General features: G+C 47.2%; 1 protein-coding gene across 1 annotated transcript in view; it reads right to left on the bottom strand.

Annotated features, from left to right (window-relative positions):
• The window catches only part of HMCN2 (hemicentin 2), a 193960-nt gene that overhangs the window by 20337 nt on the left and 155613 nt on the right, over positions 1 to 18010 (bottom strand). The window contains 9 exon segments of the mRNA XM_006892600.1: positions 2546 to 2815; positions 8018 to 8099; positions 10812 to 11002; positions 11886 to 12020; positions 13314 to 13527; positions 14440 to 14630; positions 15925 to 16059; positions 16429 to 16563; positions 16871 to 16978. Coding sequence (XP_006892662.1) covers positions 2546 to 2815; positions 8018 to 8099; positions 10812 to 11002; positions 11886 to 12020; positions 13314 to 13527; positions 14440 to 14630; positions 15925 to 16059; positions 16429 to 16563; positions 16871 to 16978 — 1461 coding nt within the window.

The following is an 18010-nucleotide window of genomic DNA, read 5'->3' on the forward strand; positions in this document are numbered from 1 at the left end:
CTATAATCAAGGATGCTTTCGGCAGAATGTTAAATGATCCAGGAAGTATTAAAAGAAGATGGAAAGAATATACTGAGTCACTGTATCGAAAGGTTTCCCATAAGCACAATTAAATGTTCTGAGATTCCCATTCTGTTCAAGGTTAGCCACAATTTGTTGTGATCCACACAGTCAAATGCCTTTTCAAAGTCAATGAAACACAGATAGGCATTCCTCTGGTATTCTCTACTTTCAGCCAAGATCCATCTGACATTGGTGATAAAGTCTCAAGTGCCACGGCCTCGTCTAGATTTGGGTTCTATTTCTGGTAGTTCTCTGTCAATGTATCTCAATATCTTCCCTGCAAGCCCCAAACTCTGGCATTTAGTCTATTTCGACTCATGGTGACCGCATAAGTAAAACTACTCCCTAGAGCTGTCTTGGCTGCCATCTTTACAGACTACTTTCTACAGAGCTGCAAGATAGGTTTGAACTGCCCACTTTTAGGTTAATAGCCAATTGTAAGCTCCCTAGAAGCATTGTGGTGAATTTGAACTACCAACCTTTTAGTCACTATGCAACACTATATACCACACTACAAAGCCCCTTCATTAAGGACATCTAAAACATGGAATATTTTGGGGATTTTTATCTAGCACTGTCCCTTAAAGGAATTTATCCTATGGAAATATCTATTCCAGTACACAAACTTGATGCCACAGTGTAGTTTGTGCAAGATCTACTGAAAAAGAAACAAAGTTAGCCTTAGTTGAGTTAAAGAAGTTTCTTCTTCAATGGAATGATATGAAGCCATTAGTGAAGATGTGGACTGGTGTTTATTGTCATGAAACATTGTGGAAAAAAGTATGGAAGAATATGTTCCAATAACTGCCCATACTACTCCTATTTCTGGTCATTAAATTATGAGAAAGAGTGAATAACTACTTTTTTCTTCATAGAGTTCAGTATCATCTCACCTACCCACAATTAGCATAGATGAGGGAGAACCATTGCTTCTGCTGATAAACAGATTATGTGCAGACTTCCATGATTTGAGTTGGGGGCATCTCAACAGGAAAGGGTGAGAATTGGGACCAGGATCTGAAATAGATGGAACATCTGGCAGGTCTAAAGCTGCTTCAGATATACTGTCTGCGGTGGATGTCTGTGAAATTTCCACTGAATTTCTAAACCACTGAATTTTCAGAGCTGCATTTGCTGACATCTCACTCTTGTGAAAGACAAGGAGACCAGAAAACAGAAAGGGTCTGTGGTTGACTAGCAGTGGGTTTCAAGAAACAGAGTGTCAAGTGTGTTCTCTCCCAGTCCAATTCCAGTTAGTTGAGAGGTAAGGCCTGGAGAAGAGAAATCTGACATCGCATGTGGAGATGGATTAGCCATGCCTGCCAGGGACAGGGGTATAGATGTTAAGCTATGAGTATGAAGTATTTACTTGAGAGGTGCAGACCATTCAGAAATAATATTCTGGGAAATTCTTTCATGTGGGTCTGAGTCATTTTACAGTGGTTTCTCAGGATAGCGCTTTTCTCAGTTTTAAAGTTTAGTTTGGCCCGAGGGAGGAAGGAGTCCCTATGATGGCAGGGATTAGTAACCAATATTCTTTACTGAGTAAGGGAAGCTCAGGACAAGCATTACTTATTTTTTCTTTTTCTCATTTGCCATCTAATCAGATCCAACTGGTACAAGAGAAGATTGCTGGATTTGAACCAACTACCTTTAGGATTGCAGTGTAGGGCAAGCATTAATTTATAGACTTTCACAGTGATGTATATCCAAGGTGAGCATCCTGGATGTACCTATTTGACTCTACCCACATCCCAGGGCTGTGCTGTCCAAAGAGACGACACCTGTCTTTGCCACATAAGCTAGAGTAGCCAGGGTTCCTTGCCCTAAATGAGCTCCAAACACTTAATATCTCTAAGACTCAATTTTCTCAGCTGCAGGAGAGCAAAGTAGATAAGATAGTCTGTCAGGCTCCTTTTAAGTTTGAGACTCTTAGCAAAGAGGAGACTTGGGGGTCTAGCAGGAAAGCACATTCCATATTCTGATTATTATGAATGAATGTGTGCAGCTGTGTTGTCAGGGGGGGCCAGTCTTTGGAAAAATATCATGCTAGGGAAGGTGGAGGGTCAGAGAAAGAAAGGACGGTCTTCAGCAGGATGGACTGACATCGTAATGGAACAAGGGTCTTGAGACTGGCAGAAACTATGATGATGGTGTAGGACAGGGCAGGGTGCTGAAATGTTGTTTTTAGGGTCACTATGAGTCACAGTCAACTTGATGGCACATAACATAACAACAGAAAAATAGGCCAGGTTCAATGCAAAGGTATGAAGTTTGAATCTACCAGCAGCTTCATGGGATAAAGATGGACAGTTTCCTCCTGTGCAATTTACTGTCTCTGAAAACCCGCTGGGGGTCAATGATGGGTCAGTTCGTATGGTACACAACAGCAGTCTCCCACCCCAAAAGCCACACACAAATCCCTGCCATGTACAAGGTCCTTCCTCTGCTTATGAAGGTTCTGGGCAAGGATGCGTCCTACCTCTCACAGCCAACAATGCCTGGGCCGTGGCAGCTCCCAGGAGGTTATGAGCAACACATTCATAGACGCCTGCATCCCTGGCCTCCACGCGCTCCAACCACAGGCTGCCATCAGGTAGGGTCCGGAGTCGCCGGCTGGTCCTCAGGGGCTGGCCTGCCCGCAGCCACTCCACCGTGGGCATTGGCTCTCCAATGGCCTGGCACAGCAAGGTCACGTCCTCCCCAGATCTCACAGTCACGTCCTGGGGCTCCACCTGGAACACTGGGGCACCTGCAGGAAGCCAGGATAACTTCAGAGGAGTGCTTTCATGGTTTCAGGCTACATATGTGCATTTAGACAGATTTAAAATGATAAAGAGAAAGAGCTTGCAACCCATCTTAATTCCTGAGTGTTCCCTTCTTGACATTATACTTGCAGATATTTCTGTTTTCCTTATGAAAACATGATAATAATATAATACCCATTTTTTCCTTTTACTTCACAATGTTCATATTTGTTTAATACAAAAGAAGATAGTAAGGGAGAAACAAAGATGACATAGAGAACAAACAGTAAAACAGCAGACATAAAGCAAACAATATCAATAACTACATTATCTGTGAATAGACTAAACACTGCAGTCAAAAGGCAGAAATTATAAACCCAGCTGGAATCAGAAATCTACCTTGTGTATGGAAAAAAAGCTCTCAAGCTAGCACTAAAGCAGATTTTCTTCACCTTCTCTGAGGGAGAAAGATGAGCAATTTCCTCCTGTGCTATTTACAGCCTCAGAAACCCACTGGAGGGTCAGCCCACAAGTGGGTTCCAACTTGACAATGTTGTTGTTGTTTAATGCCGTCAAGTCGCAGACGACTCATAGCGACCCTATGAACGAACAGCCTGAGCACTGTTTGTGCATAGAGTTTCCGGAGGCAAGCCATTTTGGAAGTGGATGCCACTCCTGCTTCCAGGATCTTGACAATTGTGAAGGTTTTTTTTATGAGAAAGAATATCTAAGAAGAACTATAGTTTATATACTTCCCTTTCCCCTAAAATTCGAATAAGGTAATATTCCCTCAACACTGTTATTCAATATTGTACCAGAGGTTCCAGTCAATGCTATATACTAATACAGAGAAACTAAATATTAGAAAGTGATAAAATTGTCTTTCTTTTTGGATTTTTCATCCACAAGCAGGTGTCAGCTGATTGGACTTGCCAGATTTAGCTAACAGTGAGCTGTGGGCTGGGGGTCTCTTGGTTTAGAGTCAACCAGCACTTGATGGGCATGCCTGTATTTAAAAAAAGTGGTAGTATGGACCTTAGGTATGTCAAACGCCATAATGGTTACCCATCGTGGACAGTGTTTGGTGGAGCTTCCAAATTGATTCAGGTTTGGAGGCAGGAGTGGCATCCAATTCCTAAATCACATGTCTTTGGAAACTCTATGAACATAGAGAAACAATGATAGTTATAGAACAGGCTTTAGCTATTTTGTTCATAGGGTCACTATGAGTCGTACTCAACGGCAACAACATCATAAACATGGCTTCTTATTGTTGTGTACCATAGAGTCAGAACTGACTCGTAGCGGACCTTCCAACAGGTATCCAGAGTCTATAAATCACATGAGTGGCCCATCACCTGCAGAGCAGCTGACGGATTCAAAGATAATATCTTTACCACTAACTAAGCCATCAAAGCTCTCTAAATATGGCTTAATGTTAAGGAATTGCACTGCCAACACAATGGTACACAGTTTGAATCCACCAGCTGCTACATGGAAGACATACAAGTAATCTTCTGTGTGACTTATTGCCTCTGAAAATCTGCTGAAAAGTCAGTTATAACTCAGTTCTGACTCGATGTTGACAACAACATAAACATGTATTAAATGTAGAAAATCTTAAGAAATCTGACAAAAAAAACTCTCCAAACAATCAAAAACCTAGAACTAGAAAGCAAATTTACCTAAATTGCTAGGTATAAATGAAGACAATTTAAATAACTGGCACTAGAAATTTGTATTTCCATATGAAAAAAGAAAGAAAAAGAATGTAGAGCCTTATCTCAAACAAAAATTAACTCACTAAAACTATAAAACTTCTAGAAGACAACATGGGCTGAGTTTAGACAAAGATTTTTAAAAATTAGATTCTAACACAGGATACAGGGAGTTCTGATGGCCTAGTGGCAAGAAGATGCCCTGCAATCTCAAAGGCATGTAGTTCAAATCCACAAGCTGCTCCATGGGAGAAGGATGGGCAATTTCCTCCTGCATGATTACTGCCTCTGAAAACGCACCGGAGGGTCAGCTATGGGTTGGATCTGACTCAACGGTACACCACCACCACAACACAGGATCCATAAAAACCCCAAAATTAATAAATTCATCACAACAAGCCATGGCTGACTCAGAAGAATGGGAATCCCAGAACATTTGATTGTGCTAATGTGAAACCTATACTTATACCAAGAGGCAGTTGTCAGAACAGAGCAAGGAAACACTACATGGTTCAAAATCAAGAAGGGGGTTCGTCAGGGATGTATTCTGTCTTCATACCTTTTCAATCTGTATGCAGAACAGATCATCCGAGACACTGGGCTATACGAAGAAGAATGTGGCATTAGGATTGATGGAAGAGTCATCAACAACCTGCATTATGCAGATAACACAACCCTGCTTGCTGAAACTTAGGAGGACCTGAAGCGCTTGCTGCAGAAGATCAAGGACCGCAGCCGCCTATATGAACTGAAGCTCAACATCAAGAAAATAAAGATTCTCACCACTGAGCCAATTGGCAGCATCAGGGTGGATGGTGAAGAGATTGAGATAGTTAACAATTTTACTTTACTTGGCTCCACAATCAACACTCTTGGTAACAGCAGCCAGGAAATCAAGAGATGATTGCATTGGGAAAGTCAGCTGTGAGGGACCTCTCAAGAGTACTGAAGAGCAACGATGTCAGAATGGAGACTAAGGTGCACCTGATCCGGGCTCTTCGCAATTACATGCTATGCATCAGAGAGTTGGACAGTGAATAGGGTTGATAGAAAGAGAATTGATGCCTTTGAGCTGTGGTGCTGGAGAAGAGTGTTGAATATACCATGGACTGCTAGGAGAACAAACAGGTTTGTCCTGGAGAGGGTGAAGCAGAAGACTCTTTGGAGTCAAGGATTCTGAAGCTTCACCTGACATATTTTGGGCATGTTGCAAGGAGGGACTGGTCCTTGGAGAAGGACATCATGTTTAGCAGTGTGGAGGGGCGGCGAAGGAGAGGAAGACCTTAGATGAGATTAGATGAGATGGATCGATTCTGTGACTGGAGTGGTGGGATAAGTGCGTTTGAGATGGCTAGGTTGGCACAGGATAGAACAGCATTTAGAGCTCTTGTACATAGGGTCGCTATGAGTCATAATCAACTCAATGGCACATAACAACAACAACAACAAGCCATAGAATAGGGCAAAATATTTTCAAATAATCCACTTCCTAAACAACATGCTTCTTTAAACTCTAAGAACTTTGATAAATGTCGATGGTGTAGACGGGCTTCAGGCCTTTTGTTCATAGGGTCGCTATGAGTTGTGCTTGACTCGAAGGCAATCAACACCACCACCAACAACACTGCAACAACAACATATCACAGCTTCATATAACGAACTCCGGTTGTTGTTGTTAGGTGTCCCAAGTCCACTGTGACACACAGCAATTCTGAAGAGCTGAGAATCACGCCCTTTCCTACATCATCCGATCTCTGTCACGCTCGAGCCCACTGTCACAGTCACCGTGTCAACCCATCCTGCTGAGGGTCTTCCTCTCTTTCACTGACTCTCCCCCTTTTCCAGCACGAGGTCTTTTTCCAAGGATGACCCCTCCTGACATGCCTCAAGTACGTGAGACCCAGTTTCTCCAGTCTTACCTCTAAAGAGCTCGCTGGCGGCACATCCTCCAAGACAGATCTGTTTATTCTTTTGGCCTTTCATCAATCATATAATCAAACCCATTTAGAAACAGGCAAGAGATTTGAATAGAGATGGAAAAAAAGAGATATGAATGGCTAAGAAGCATTTGAAAAGATGCTTTCCATCATTAGTCATTACAGAAATGCAAACTAAATCCACTTCATATCCACTGCTTTTAGCTGCTGCAGAGTTCACGTCAATTCTTACTGACCTCATGTGACAGACCAGAACTGCCCCTCAGGCTTTTCTAGGCTGTGACCTTTACAAGAGGGGGCTTTGGTGGTTTTTGTGGGGAGCAGCACTGCCACCCAAAGGCGGCGTCTCTCTGGCAGTTCAGTTCCCCCACCTGCTGCTTGGGTTGAAGATGGGCAGTCTCCTCCTGTGTGATTAACAGCCTTGGAAACCCAAGGGAGAGTCAGTGCTGAGTCACAGGACGATGGGCCGCAGGGCCGAGTGTGTGAGAGATCTTTACAGGCAAAGATCACACCAGATCTTTCTCTCATGGAGCCGCTGGTAGGTCCAAACCACCCATTAGCAGCCAGTAGCTTAACTGTTGCCCCACCAAGGCTCCTCCTTTCACACCCACTACAACTAACACCCCCACCCCCCCACCCCGCTGTAAAGTCAATTTTGAGTCACAGAGATCCTGGAGCACAGAACAGAACTGCCCTTTAGGACTTCCAGGCTGTAATCTTTTAGGAGCAGATTGCCAACTCTTTCCTCTATGGAAGGATTGATGGGTTCAAACTGCCAACCTTTCAGTTAGCAGCCAAGTGCTCTAACACTGTTCCACCAAGGCTCTTATACACTAAATGTGGTTCAACTAAAAGACGCATTATCATTTGTTGGTGAGTCTACAGAGAAGTTGAAATTCTCTCATACCACTGACAGGAAAGCAAAAACAGTTCACTTTGCAAAAGTAATTTTGTGGTTTCTTGGAAAGTTAAATATACACTAACTAATCAAGAAATGACACTTCTGGAACTCTATCCAAGACACATGACAAGAGAGAGGTGCACAAAGACTTGTGGATAAGTATTCTGGGGGGTATATGCCAATTTGCTTTCTGATCTATGGATGCAGGCTAAATGTATGGGTTCATGTTGAGAAAACTCATTGAATTCAATAATACTTAACAAGCCCTTTTCTATGTGTCAATAAAAAGTTTCATTAAAAAAATCTCAATCTAGATGGTTTACAGGCTTGTTTTGAGGCTCAGTTAGGGCTTTGTAAACTGTGTGATAAATCAAAGGCTGTTGCTGTGGTCTCGGTGACACTTTGGAGTTTTCCCCTCCAGGTCTGGGTTATTCATTAGCTCCAACTCTGAGTAACCACCCCAGTTCTAAAGGATTTGTATTGTGTGTTCTGAATAAGCTGTCTTCTAAACCCGGTCTTGCCCATCTAGCCTCTGTTCTTTTCAGGCAGCCAAGGCTGAACCAGGCACAGCCTCCATACAACTCTTGCCTGAGAGCACTCCCATCCCTGTCCTGAGAGAGCCAAGGCCAGGCCAGGGGTGCTGGGACTCACTCTGAAGTACGAGGACCACCACTTTCTCCACCGCACCCATCTCATTTTCAGCCAGGCACTGGTATCGTCCAGCGTCGTCCATCTGAGGGGAGCACATGAGGGTAGAGAGGTGTCAGGAGTGGAGGATGAGGAAGAGGGTACTGGGTCTGCAAAGGGACTTTGGACCATCTAATCAGGAGGGAGCTTAGAGTAGAAACCAGCAGGGGCCCCATGGATTTCCCTCAAAGCACCAGAAGGTCTCTGTGGCCACTTGTTAGTAGAGGCTCAAAGAGAACACAGACCTGACTCCTAGCTTGGAACTGGGGTGGAGTGTTGTGATTAAGGGTATGGATTTGTCATCCTTGGTGGGACCACAGGCTGGAGAAGCCATTTGGCTCATGTTCTTCCAATCTGTGTATATTGAAATATTATCGTTCCATTATTTGCACACTACTGAAGCTTCCTTGAAAAAAATGAGTTCCATTGTTAAATAGTATAGAAAACTATGAGCTGGATAACCTGTTTCTGGACTGTAGGATTTCCTGGGCTTTTATCATACCACTGGGCTTCATTGGTTTTTCAGAATGAGAGAGATTTTGCAACATTTCCTCAACTGAGTTATAAAGCCTGACACAATGCTGACTCATGGTGATTGCTAGGACAGGACAGAAATGTTCCCAGGGTTTCCAAGAGGAAGAAGATTGCCACCATCTTTTTCCCACAGAGCGCTAGGTGGGCTTGAACTGCCAACCTTTTGGTTAGCAGTCAAGTCCTTTAACCACCACCCCACCAGGGTACCTCCTCTCAAACTCCTATTTTACAGATCAAGACATGAAATCTCAGAGTCAAATTTACATTCTGGGAAGTTTTGCTCACAGGCTATCTATCTGTGAACGTGGGTGCTATGGAGCTTAGGAAAAACGCTAGTTCAGATTCACTTCTGGGTAGTAACGCTGCCACATGATGGCCCTGGGGTATGGTATGGGACCACTGTCCACCCCTAAACAATGATACGCTGGAGGCCACCTCTAAGGGACCATTAGGGGACAACTTGGCTTGGTGAAGAGTATCAATTTGAGGGTCAGGTCAATATGGGACCAAATCCTGGTTCCACCATTTACCATACTGTGTTCATTACTAGACTGTCACTATGGTTCTGGATCCTCAGTTACTTCATCTTTAAAATGGGGATACAAACATCTAGGACTGCTGTAAGCATTAAATAAAATGCTTGCAAAATGTGAGGCACAGCTCTTGGCCCACGGTAAGTATTCAGGGAATGGTGGCCATTATTCCTTCTGCAATTACCACTAAAACCCAACCCCAAGTCCAAACCCACAGCTTCTACCCCACAGTGACCACACAGGATGGCGTAGATGCCCCAGAGGCTTACGAGATGGTAGATCCCACAGAGACAAGACCGTGTCATCTTTCTGGGAGCAAATGGCAGACCTTTCATTTAGAAGTCAAGTGCTTAACCACTGCTCCACCAGGTTCCACTACTGCTACCCAGCCTCAGCCTCACCACCATGGAGGCAGTTCCACCTCAGAGTCCTCGCGCCCCTCCATTGGCTTTCCAAGGCTGTAGATGTCCAGGGAGGAGACTGCCCGTCTTTCTCCCTCAGAGCTGCTCGAACTGCCTTCGGGTTAACAGCTCTCTCTGCACACCAGGAGAACCCCCTCTGTTATATTAGTGTTGCTATTATTATTCATCCTATTATTATTATCCAGAGACAGGTTCCCAGGTTGGTGAGATCCAGGACCCTAAGGAGGATCTTGAAGCTGGGCTGAACTGTGGATTTCCATGTCATCCCTGGTGGCCTAATGGTAAGAAACTGTGCTGCAATCTCAAAGGCACACAGTTCGGACCCACCAGTTGCTCCACAGGAAGATGGGAAATCTCCTCCTGTGCAATTTATTGTCTCCGAAACCCAGTGAAGGATCAGCTAGAAGTTGGTTCTGACTCAGTGGCACACACAACAACATCATCATCATCATCATCATCATCATCATCATCATCATTATCATCATCATCACTAGGGAGCTCTGGTGGTCTAGTGGTAAGAAGCTGCGCTGCAAAACCAAAGGCACACAGTTTGAGTTCACCAGCTGCCTTGCGGGAGAAGGAAGGGCAGTCTCCTCCCGTGTGATTTACTGCCTCTGAAAACATGCTTGAGGAGCAACTATGGATTAGTTCTGACTTGATGCCACACAACAACAACAGTATCACTGGCCTTGGGATATAGGAAAGGAGGGGGAAGGAACAGCCAGAATGTCCAAGATTTTGGAAACAGTATGGAGTAGGAATCAGAAGACCCGATTGTACTTCTGTGTACTAGCAAGAAACAATTTTAAACAACAAAACTAAGAGAACAATTCTATTCACAATAGAATTAACAAGAATAAAATAAATCGTGGTTTGTCCTGCCTCTGAACTTCACGGTTGTGTGTCCGTGGGCATCTCTTCTTCGTGTCGCCGTCTGTGAAATGAGGCACCATTACCTGCCTAGCCTGCCCCATAGGCTTGTTAAAAAGAATATTAACTGGCTCAAATCCAAGGATCACTCACACTTGTACTTGAGATGGTCCCTCACATTGTTTTCTAGTGATAAACTTATGAAGCAGAAACAATACTAGCCCCATGGAATGGGTGGAATAACTGAGGTACAGAAAAATTAAGTCACAGGAAATCCATGACAGGAAAATGCTTTGTAAAGTGTGGAGTGCAGCATCAGCCTGGAGATCCCCAAGGAACACACAGAAAGAGTCTAGGATTATCCCGGTGGCCCCACTTCCAGGCACTGGGACCCCTTACCTCTGTCTTGCGGATGATCAGGGACCCATTCTGCAGCTGGTAGCGGAGAAGGCTGCCCCTCAATGGAAGGCCATCCTTGACCCAGCGGATGTTGGGCACTGGATCCCCACGGACCACACAGTCTAGCCGGATGCTGCCCCCAACGGGTTCCACCAAGTGGGAGAAAGCCTTCCCTTGTAGGATGGGAGCCTCTGAACAAGTAACATCAGACAAGGGGTCAGGAACAAGGTTCTTTTCAAACTCAGAGCACCCAATTTCTGCCCTCAATGAATGCATCAAGGATGGCAAACAATTTCATTGTCATGGGTCAAATCGGAAAGACTGGTGGTGTCTGCCAGAGTCCTGTGCTGAGATGGATTCTGAGGCAAAGCAGGAACAGGCTGTGACTGAATAGCACTGTGACTGAATAGCGCTGTGACTGAATAGCCCTGCAAGAGGCACAGGCTGGAACACGGTGCTCTGCTTTTCAGATGCTCACTCTCAAAGATGGATTACCCCACTGCACAGCCCCCTGCTCTGTCCTTTGGAAAGTAAAGATTTTGTGATCATTAAGACACCTCCGTTGTAGACAAAAGACTCCTTTGAATCACATTTCACCTGGGATGCCCTGTGCAATTTCCCGTCTTTCCGCCTTTCTGAGAGTGAAGCTACCAAAAGCCATAGCTATGTCTCGTCATCCTTTGTTATTCAAACCCTCCATCAAGTCTCGCCTAACACATCCTGCAGATGATCAGACTAAGTCACACAATGTCACTGAAGGTTGCAGTGTACTCCTGGGGAGCAGGGCCACAGGGGACCTTTCTGCCTGGGTACCAGCCCTCCATGCCTCCCTGCCCACCTGGGGGTGGTGCTGCAGGACAGCTGGTCAGATTCTCAATTCTACCTGTACCCAGAGTCCTCTGAGGAGCATACAGACTACCCTCAAGGCTCTGATTTAGTCTACAGACGAAGCTCGCTCTCATATTCTAGAATGTTCCCCAACAATCTAATGCACAGCCAGGGAGTGCAGCTTAAAACCCAGTAGGTTTGGCCCTGCAGAGGATCGGGGGAGAAGAGCCATGCAGGTGCACCTACCCTTCACATGGACGAAGCTGGTGGCCTGCACACGGCCCACTCTGTTCTCTGCCCAGCAAATGTAGACCCCGCTGTCCTCTCTGGTGACAGCCATTCGCTGCAGGGTGCTGCCCCCATCCTGTTCTGACACCCCCTCTGTAGAGGAGAAAGACACCCCAAGGGGACTTTGAGCAGACGGAGACAGGAAACCCCTGCTCTCCACACTTAACTAAGGGAGCTCTGGTGGCTAGTGTGTAAGGAGTGGTGCTGTCAACCCAAAGTTGTTGTGTGTAATCGAGTTGGAACTGACACATTGCTGGCCCTTCAGTGGGTTTTCAGGGCCTTCAATCGTGTGAAGGAAACTGGCCATCTGTCTCCTGTGGAGCAGCTGGTAGATCTGAACCATGTGCCTTTGGGATCGCAGTGTAGTTTCTTACCACTAGGCCACTAGAACTCTCTCAAGCCAAAGGCAAGGATTCAAATCTACCAGTTACTCCAAGGGGGAAAGATGGGAAATTTCCTCCCATGTGATTTACAGCCTCTGAAAATCTGCTGGAGGGGCAGCTCTCAGTTCATTCCAACTCAATGGCTCACAAGAAAAACAGCATGTGTAACTCAGGTCATTATCAAGCACTTAGTAGGGGCTTAATAAAGGCATGGAAAACAAAGTCTAACCAAGTCAGACATGTTCAAGGAGGCACAGGCCACGTTCAAAGATGTAAGCATTTTCAGGGCCACAGTGATTTTAATGACTGGCCAAGGCTAGGTCTTTGGGGGGCCAGTTAACACAAGGCATTTACAGTAAACATTGCCATGGTGTTTATATGCAGACATAACTTATTAATGGGTTTTAAAAGTTTTTGTCTCAGGTAAGAAGCTGCCCTTATAACCAGAGTATGTATAAGTGGTACCACTGATGGGGCATTTGCTCTGGATGAGGTTTGGTGCAAGGTGTACCCCTGTGTTAAGTCTTCTTAAGTCTTCTGCAAAGCTTCTTTCACAGATGAAGTTGGGCTCTGAGAGCCCTGGTGTCACATTGTAATGTAAGAAGATGTCACTTTACAATGGAGGGGTCTCAACAACCCATCAATTCAGCAGATGTTCACTGACCACTTGCAATGCCCCGCGAGGGCTCTGTGCCACCTGAACACCTCCTGGTTCCCAGGTGGGGAGACAGCACTCCCAGGGAAAGGCATTCAGAGCAGGCCTTTCCACGCGGCCTCTGGGTGTCCAGGGCAAGTGTCACACTGCATAGGTGGCTCTCACCTGCTCTGATGTGGGCTGGGACAAGGCAAGGTAGTTGCACATGGCTTTGTCCCAATCCCTCACATAGCACCCACAGGACTGATACACAGGATGAGCCGAGACCCTCTTTGCCTCCACTTAGGTAGGGTCTCCCTATCTGCTCACCTCTCTCCACCCTCCCACTCACCCACAGCAGCCCCAGACCTGTGACCAGATGGTCATTGACGGTCCAGCCAATGCGGGGGGTAGGACTGCCCCGGGCCGCACACCGGAGCCATAGCCTCTCCCCCGGACGCAGGCTGCGGTCCCCAGGGAGGGTGGTGAACACAGGCAGTGCCAGGATGGTGAGGTGCACACGGCGGCGGGCACGACCCACTGTGTTCTGGGCTGTGCAGGTGTACGTGCCCGCGTCCTGGGTCTGTGGGCAGAGGGAGAGGTCAGCCTGAGAGCAGGGCCCCAGCCTGGCCAGAATGTCCTCAGGATTCACTCCCTGCCATGAGCATCCAGCCCAGTGTGGGGAAGTGACTAGCACATGGTCTCCTGACCAGCACAGGGCTCAGCGTCACCCCTGTAGTCTGTACAGCTCTGCATCCTCACAGACCGGGCCCTGGTCCCACAGACGCAGCATTTATGGAACACCTACTCTGTGCTGGGCCTGGTGCTCAGACCATCCCATGCTCACCCTATGTCTGAGGCAGGTCCTACTTTTGAGGTCTCTTTATGGAGGATGCAGCCAGGCTCAGAGAAGTATGGGGTGTGTTTGGACAGAGCTGGAGAGCTCTCTACTGCCCTATATGGAACTCTGGTGCAGGTCCAAGGCCTCAGGACCCATCGCCGGACATGTGTTTCATCCATTCCTGGGGATCCCCCGATTTTACAATCACAGACTCAAATGAGTGGTGACAGGGCAAATGGGCTGGGATCTTCATTTGTGTCCTGGCTCAATTCCATCCCAGAATGAGGAAAGCATCAATATCAGGGTGGTTTGAGAACCAACATGCATAGTTTGAGGACACAAAGCGCGCGCACGCGCGCACACACACACACACACACACACGTGAGCCCAGGGCCCAGGCTCCTTCCCACTCTCAGGAGCTCGCTAAGAAGGTCTGAGTTCAAGTCTTGGTTCTGCCTTTTGACAGCAACATGTCTTGAGAAAACTCGATGCTTTCTGAACCTTGGTTTCCATATCTCTGTGGGATGATAACACCCTCCTCCCAGGGTTCTTGCATTTGAAAGACCACATGGGGCTCAGAACAGAGCATGAGATACAGTTTGGTCAGGGTTTGCTCCTGTGATCCCCACTGTGTCCCATGGCCCAGGCCCTCACCTCTGAGTTCTTCACCAGTAGCTCCCCAGAAGGCTGGATCGTGAACTTGCCCTCAGCTCCAGACACAGGTTGTCCATCTTTTTCCCAGGTGATGTCTGGCTCCGGATTGCCCGTGGCCGTGCAGGGCAAGACGGCATGAGAACCTTCGGTGGTGGACAGGTCGGGGAGGCCAGTCTCGATCATGGGTGGGACTGGGGGGAGAGGAAGATCCACTTAGTGGCCTGTCCCTGTCCTAGTGCCCATGGGCTCTCAGTCTCCCTCTACCTCCATTTGTTGGTCCCCTCAAATCTCTGCCCCTGCAGCCTGGATAAGTTTGGGATTCTCTAGAGTTTGGTGAAGCTGTGTGTTAGAGACTGAACCGTGTCCCTTCTCCAAAATGTGTGCTGGAATCCTAACCTTTATGCCAGTGGATGGGATTCTGTTTGGAAACAGGATTTTCCTTGTTATGTTAATTTGACTACACTCTATTTATTAAACTGAGATTTAGGATGCTTTCTAAATCTAATCACTTCTGAATGCTCAGAAGCTGAACGGATACAGAGACAAACACAAAGCAGACAGATGTCAAGCGAGGTTCACCTATCAGTCAAGGAACAAAAGCAGGTCCAGGGCTACCAACAACGAATTGAAATGGCCAGAGCTCTGGTTAGACTCCTATCCAAACTGTAGGAAAATAAACTTCTGTTCTTTAAGGTCACCATTTTGGTATTACTTTTATGGTAATACTAGGTAATTGCAATATTTTGACAGAGAGACACAATGGCATACGCACACATGAGGTGGGGAGGCTGGGGACAGAGTGAAGGCCATTGACTGGTCAGGTTTGCTGTCTGGGTCTTTGGGTGATGACCAGCAATGCTTTGGGCCACCTCTGTTCAAGAAGGCTTGGGAAGCAGGTGTGAAGCTAAGGACCCCTCTGAGTTCACAGCAAAGATAGAGGGTGTTGCTTGAGTCAAAACCAGTGATATACAGGAGTCCAGAGCGATGGCCACCCAAAACACAGCACAGATCGCTCTAAACAGAGCATTTTCCAAGGCAGTTGGCAGATTTTTGACCTATCACATATCTTGTATCTTTAGAGACAGTGACTGTTCTAAAAGAACACATTTCATTTTATGCTTGAGCAAGAAAAGGGACAGAAATGTCTTCTGTTTCTGAAAAGTCAGAATTAATGAGGATATCACAAGAGGGGGAAGAAAGAGAGCAGTAGGGGCAAGAATTAACTGGGAGGCAGAGGAGAGAAGATGTTTTCCCTCAGTTGCTTATGTCCACAAGCAGTGTGTGGGCTGATGATGCTGGCACGTTCCCTGATCTGTCGGCCTTAATGCCTCTGCACCAGAGGAAAACACTCTCAGCAGTTGCCGGTCACTGGGTCTACCTCGCCCCCTCTCAGGGGCCCAACTTCACTGGGTCCACTTCGCCCCCTCCCAGGGATCCACCTCATCTCTTCACAGCTGGCCACCTCGTCCCCTCCCAGGGGCCCACCTTGCACCACAAGCCGCGTTTTCCCCATGGCACTTCCTGCGCTGTTCTGTGCGATGCAGAAATAGTTCCCAGTGTCCTTTGGGCTGGCATGGGTAATACGCAGCTGTCCGCTGGGGAGAACCTGTGTCCTCATTCCTGGATGTGGTGGGAGAAAATCAGGGGCTGGGAAATGGGTGGCATGGACAGTCCTGCTTGACTTGGCAGCCAAGGTGACTGGCTGTTGTCAGGGGGTGAAAAGCATTGTCAAGCCCAGTACTCAGCTGGTCATCTCTCTCTCTCCCACCTCCCCACCTGACCTCTGTGTCCAAATGGCATGCAGACTCGGCTGGTGAGAAGAGACCACAAGAGGGCAAGTAAAGCGAGGGCAGAGGTGTGGTGTGGGGGTGCACACAACAAGGTAGAGGCTTTCTGGAAGCTTCTCAGCAGGCTTGCAGTGTCCGAGGCAGGAGGAAGATGTCCAGGGCTCTTCTCTCCCCTCTGCCTGCCAGCTGCCAGGAGACTCACCTGTGTGGATACTGAGTCCCTCCTTCTGCCAGGTGATCCTTGGCCGGGGGATGCCCGAGGCCTCACAAGGCAGCAGCACCTCCTCCTCCTCCACCACCTGGACTACGCTGGGCAGGGGCTTCACTACGGGGGAGGCTGCAGAGAACAGGGCAGAGGTCTGCGGGACACCTCGAGCCAGATCCCTCCAACCACTGGCCTCTGAGCAGTGGAGAGAGGGGCCTCTAAACCGGCCAAGGAGTCTGGAAAGCTCCCCAAGATGGAGGCATGTGGAAAGTTTCTTCCCTCCCAAGGAATATCATCAGAATCAGATTAGGGGCAGGTCCAAGCATCTGAGCCCCAGGTCCCTCAGCTCCACCCCTAGCCCCCTAACTGTATCTGCCTCTGGCTTTGCCCCTGTCCTGGGTCTTACACCTACTCCACTGCCCCAGCTGGGCACCCTTACCTTGCACGGTGAGCACCACGTGCTTGTGGGCCACACCAGCCGAGTTGCGGGCTGTGCAGGTGTAGTGGCCGGCATGGATAGGGAGGGCCTGTCCAATCTCTAGGGCACCTGTGGGCAGGTTGGGGGAACCAGGAATGGAGAGGCGTAAGGAATAGAACAGATGTGCCCTGGGATGGGGTGGGCCAGTTCTCACACCCCCTACTGTGGCATCTGCTCCAGCCACTCGCCCTGCTTCTACTGTCCATGTGTAGACCACGCTGGGGACCAGACAAGGTGGGAACCTGGATTCTAGGCCTGTGTCTGCTCACAACATAACCACCAGCAAGTCCCTTTTACTCTCTGGGTCTCCGTTTCCCAATGCATTTAAAGAGAAGTCACATAAAATTGTTTCTGAGCATCTTTCTGGGTGTGATGCTTTAGGATTTGTTCCACCCACACTTCCTCAAGCCCTCACTCTGCTCCCCTCACCATATTCTGCTCAAAACTCTCCTCCTCCAGGAAGCCTCCTCTGATTACTGTTACCTCCCATCCTCCCCCTAGCACTGAGTACTCAGTGAACACTATCTTAATCTTCCTGAGTTACAGACTAGATAGTGCAGCAGCCAAGTGATTCTTAAATCCTCCTCAGTGAACCCGAGGGCCTTCTGGGGTTGTTGACAGGGGGAGGCCTCCTGGACTTGGGGTCTCTTCCTGTGTTCTCATCCTGTTATAAGCTGAATTCCAGCTTTCCAGGAACCAGTCGTTGGAAAAGCTCACAGCTTCAGAAGGGTTTCAAAACCACAGGTCTAGTCAGTGTTTCCTAACTTTTAAGATTATACTACCTAATACATGGATCAGATGTGCGAAATCCCCATTAAAAATGTTACGAACCATCATTTTGACAAGCAGACACATTTTTTAAAATCCAACACAGCAAATCACTTTCACCCTAGCTTCATAAAACAAATGAATTTTCAACACAAAAAAAATTAAGAAAAGCATTTCAGAATAAAGGACGCTCCTTCTAACTGGATAAAACCACCTGTGTTATGCAGATGACACAATACTGCTTGCAGAAAAAGAAGCCTTGAAGCACTTACTGCAAAAGATCAAAGACAGCCTTCAGAAGACATCTCAACATCAAGAAAACAAAAATCCTTA

This window comes from Elephantulus edwardii, unplaced genomic scaffold (genome assembly GCF_000299155.1).
Source record: "Elephantulus edwardii isolate Elephantulus edwardi_28Jun2011 unplaced genomic scaffold, EleEdw1.0 scaffold00116, whole genome shotgun sequence".
NCBI lineage: Eukaryota > Metazoa > Chordata > Mammalia > Macroscelidea > Macroscelididae > Elephantulus > Elephantulus edwardii.